Source organism: Octopus bimaculoides, chromosome 2, assembly GCF_001194135.2.
Source record: "Octopus bimaculoides isolate UCB-OBI-ISO-001 chromosome 2, ASM119413v2, whole genome shotgun sequence".
In the NCBI taxonomy this organism is placed as follows: domain Eukaryota; kingdom Metazoa; phylum Mollusca; class Cephalopoda; order Octopoda; family Octopodidae; genus Octopus; species Octopus bimaculoides.
Window position 1 is genome coordinate 34,178,978 of NC_068982.1, and position 2,379 is coordinate 34,181,356.

The 2,379-nt window shown below is 31.1% G+C and overlaps 1 protein-coding gene across 1 annotated transcript in view; it reads right to left on the bottom strand.

Moving 5' to 3' along the window:
- The window catches only part of LOC106868104 (eukaryotic translation initiation factor 3 subunit J-A), a 29,507-nt gene extending 28,147 nt beyond the window's left edge, over window positions 1-1,360 (bottom strand). The window contains exons 1-2 of the mRNA XM_014913226.2: window positions 1,257-1,360; window positions 988-1,061 (exon numbers count right to left, since the gene is read on the bottom strand). Of these exons, the coding sequence (XP_014768712.1) occupies window positions 988-1,061; window positions 1,257-1,275 (93 nt within the window). The 5' untranslated portion in view covers window positions 1,276-1,360. The remainder of the gene's footprint in view (window positions 1-987; window positions 1,062-1,256) is intronic.
- Between the last annotated feature and the right edge of the window lie 1,019 nt (window positions 1,361-2,379).

A 2,379-nucleotide genomic window follows, 5' to 3' on the forward strand; every position in this document is an offset into this window, starting at 1 on the left:
GAAAACAAATCGTACAATTGTATTATTAAAACAGCTGCGGCGAAACAAAAGAATTAGGCGTTAAATAGGTTTCTATCTACTATTGAATGTATTCAATTTAATCAAGTCACACACCTAAAAGTAAAGATCGTCATAATATATATCTAACTGTAGCGATATATATATATGATGTTATGTCTTTATATACAAAATCAACAATATGGTGTACAATTTGGTTGTTTTGGCAATTGTGCTCAAGCACGAAAACGTGTTGATAGCAAAGTTTACTCTATCCTGGGACCAGCAACAGGATTGCAAGCTCATTATACATATATAACCAACCATAAAATATCAAAAAGTGCCGTTTGAGAGATATGGTATATATAGTTCCTTAAATGTGTTAACTGAGAGGTAATCTAGGCAACGAAACTGGATCGATCATTCTAGTATGTAACGAGTTCGACAAACTCATTAAAAGGCAGAGATAACTCACATGTGTTCTTTTCTCTTACGAATTAGTTTAGTTCCTATACTTCCTTTTCACTACTTGAGTAAAGTTAAGATCTCACAGCTGTTTAAATTTGATGTCTTTCAAACCAAGTTTAGGCTGTTAATCTTAATACAACAGGCCTTTGAAGAAATTTTTGAAAAATCATACTAGAATATGACAACAGAATATAAAACAGTTTTTCGTGCCAATATAAAACCTAGAAGCGACGAAGTAGTGACATTTTTACACCGACTAAAACGTCCACGAGTCATCTAGTATTATATCTACATAACATCATGATGTTTTAATAGTAAATTTGGAGGAAAGTCGTCTCGATGAAAATGATGATTAAGTGGTGATAAGAAGGAAGTTCAAATTATAAACTTAATTTTAAATCAAAATTAAAACCAAACTTATCGGTCAGCCATTTTGGAAAAAAAAAAAGAAAAAGGTTCTTTTAAAACACTTTTCTTTTCACCTTCTTATAATGGTTTTTAGAATAAGTTTACAAAACTCACTTTAACGTCGTCCTCTTCGTCTTCTCCTTCCCATTTATCACTGACAACGTGTTGGAATCCAAAATCTTCCTTTTCTGTCGAGAGAACAACCAATATTGAAGTGCCCCATGTTAGTAGGAGGAAAAAAAAAAAAAAGGTTAAATGAGAATAACAAGCTATTTTGTGGAGTATAGAAAGACGTAAATGAAAAGTAATGAAATTATATCACCATAATAAGTGAACTAAACACTTTGAATCTTTGGTGTAATATAAAGATTGGAACCACGTACCCCAGTCTGCGTCCGACATCTTGGAAAACGTTGCCGCTACTGATTATACTCTCGTAGCTGAGCAGAAATCGCTAACATTCACTTTTTTCAAATTTAAAAAAGAACATACTGTGAACACATAAATATAATATTTAATTTTTCTATTAAATATTTGTACAATTTTTATTGAATAAAAAAAGGATGATAGAGTCTTCGTTAGTTTCTTTTCAAAAATAAGTCCCTACTTGGAGATTATACGCATGTGTTTTATGTATATGCGTATGTCAGTGAATATTTTTCTAAAACAAATTAATTCTTTCTTTATATTGTATTATTAAGAAACTTAATGTCACGTTTATTCACTCCATAAATTTATTATACTTTTTAAAATGATTTTCTAATTTTCTGTTGCTATGGTTTACGGTTTTGATTTCTCGTTGTAACGTGACGCATCCCGCAAAAAAGTTTGGCGCCAAGTGACATAAGCAGTGCTCTATACTGGTTTTAATTTGTTTGCATACGTGACTCAACGTCGTACCAGAAGCCATTCAGTCTAATTTGAACACGTTATTTCATCCTTTATTTATTCATGATATTCACTTCTTTTACATTTGCATCTGTTTATAACGTACCTTTCAAATTACAAACTATATGTATATAAATTCTTATAAGTGTGTATGTCCCATTTCGCCCACTTAACGATTGAGCAAGATGTCGCCATACATCCTACTCTAATAATCGTTAAACATAATTTGTCAACTAAAAATACTTTTCTATACTTAATTTACAAACATATTTAATTATTTGAGCGTTTATAAATTCATTAAGGAAGGTAAGTTCTTGTGTCGTGAAATGTAAATTCTGATGTTTCTTCGAAAGATACTACCCGAAATGTCAGCTTACCAACACAGGAACTTTTTTTCTTTTTACCACAACAGATCATTACTACTTACATCAGATTTTAAGTTATTTTCGTTTTCTTTACATTAAGTCTTAAAGTAATGCCAACTACCAATTTTTACAAAATCAAAAGTAGAATCTTGCTACTGAATATTTGGAAAAGTTTAAATTCTGTGTATTTGGCACTCATTTGTTCACTTACCATTTCCCTTTCCTCATGAGGAAAGGGAAAAGGCGGGTACCA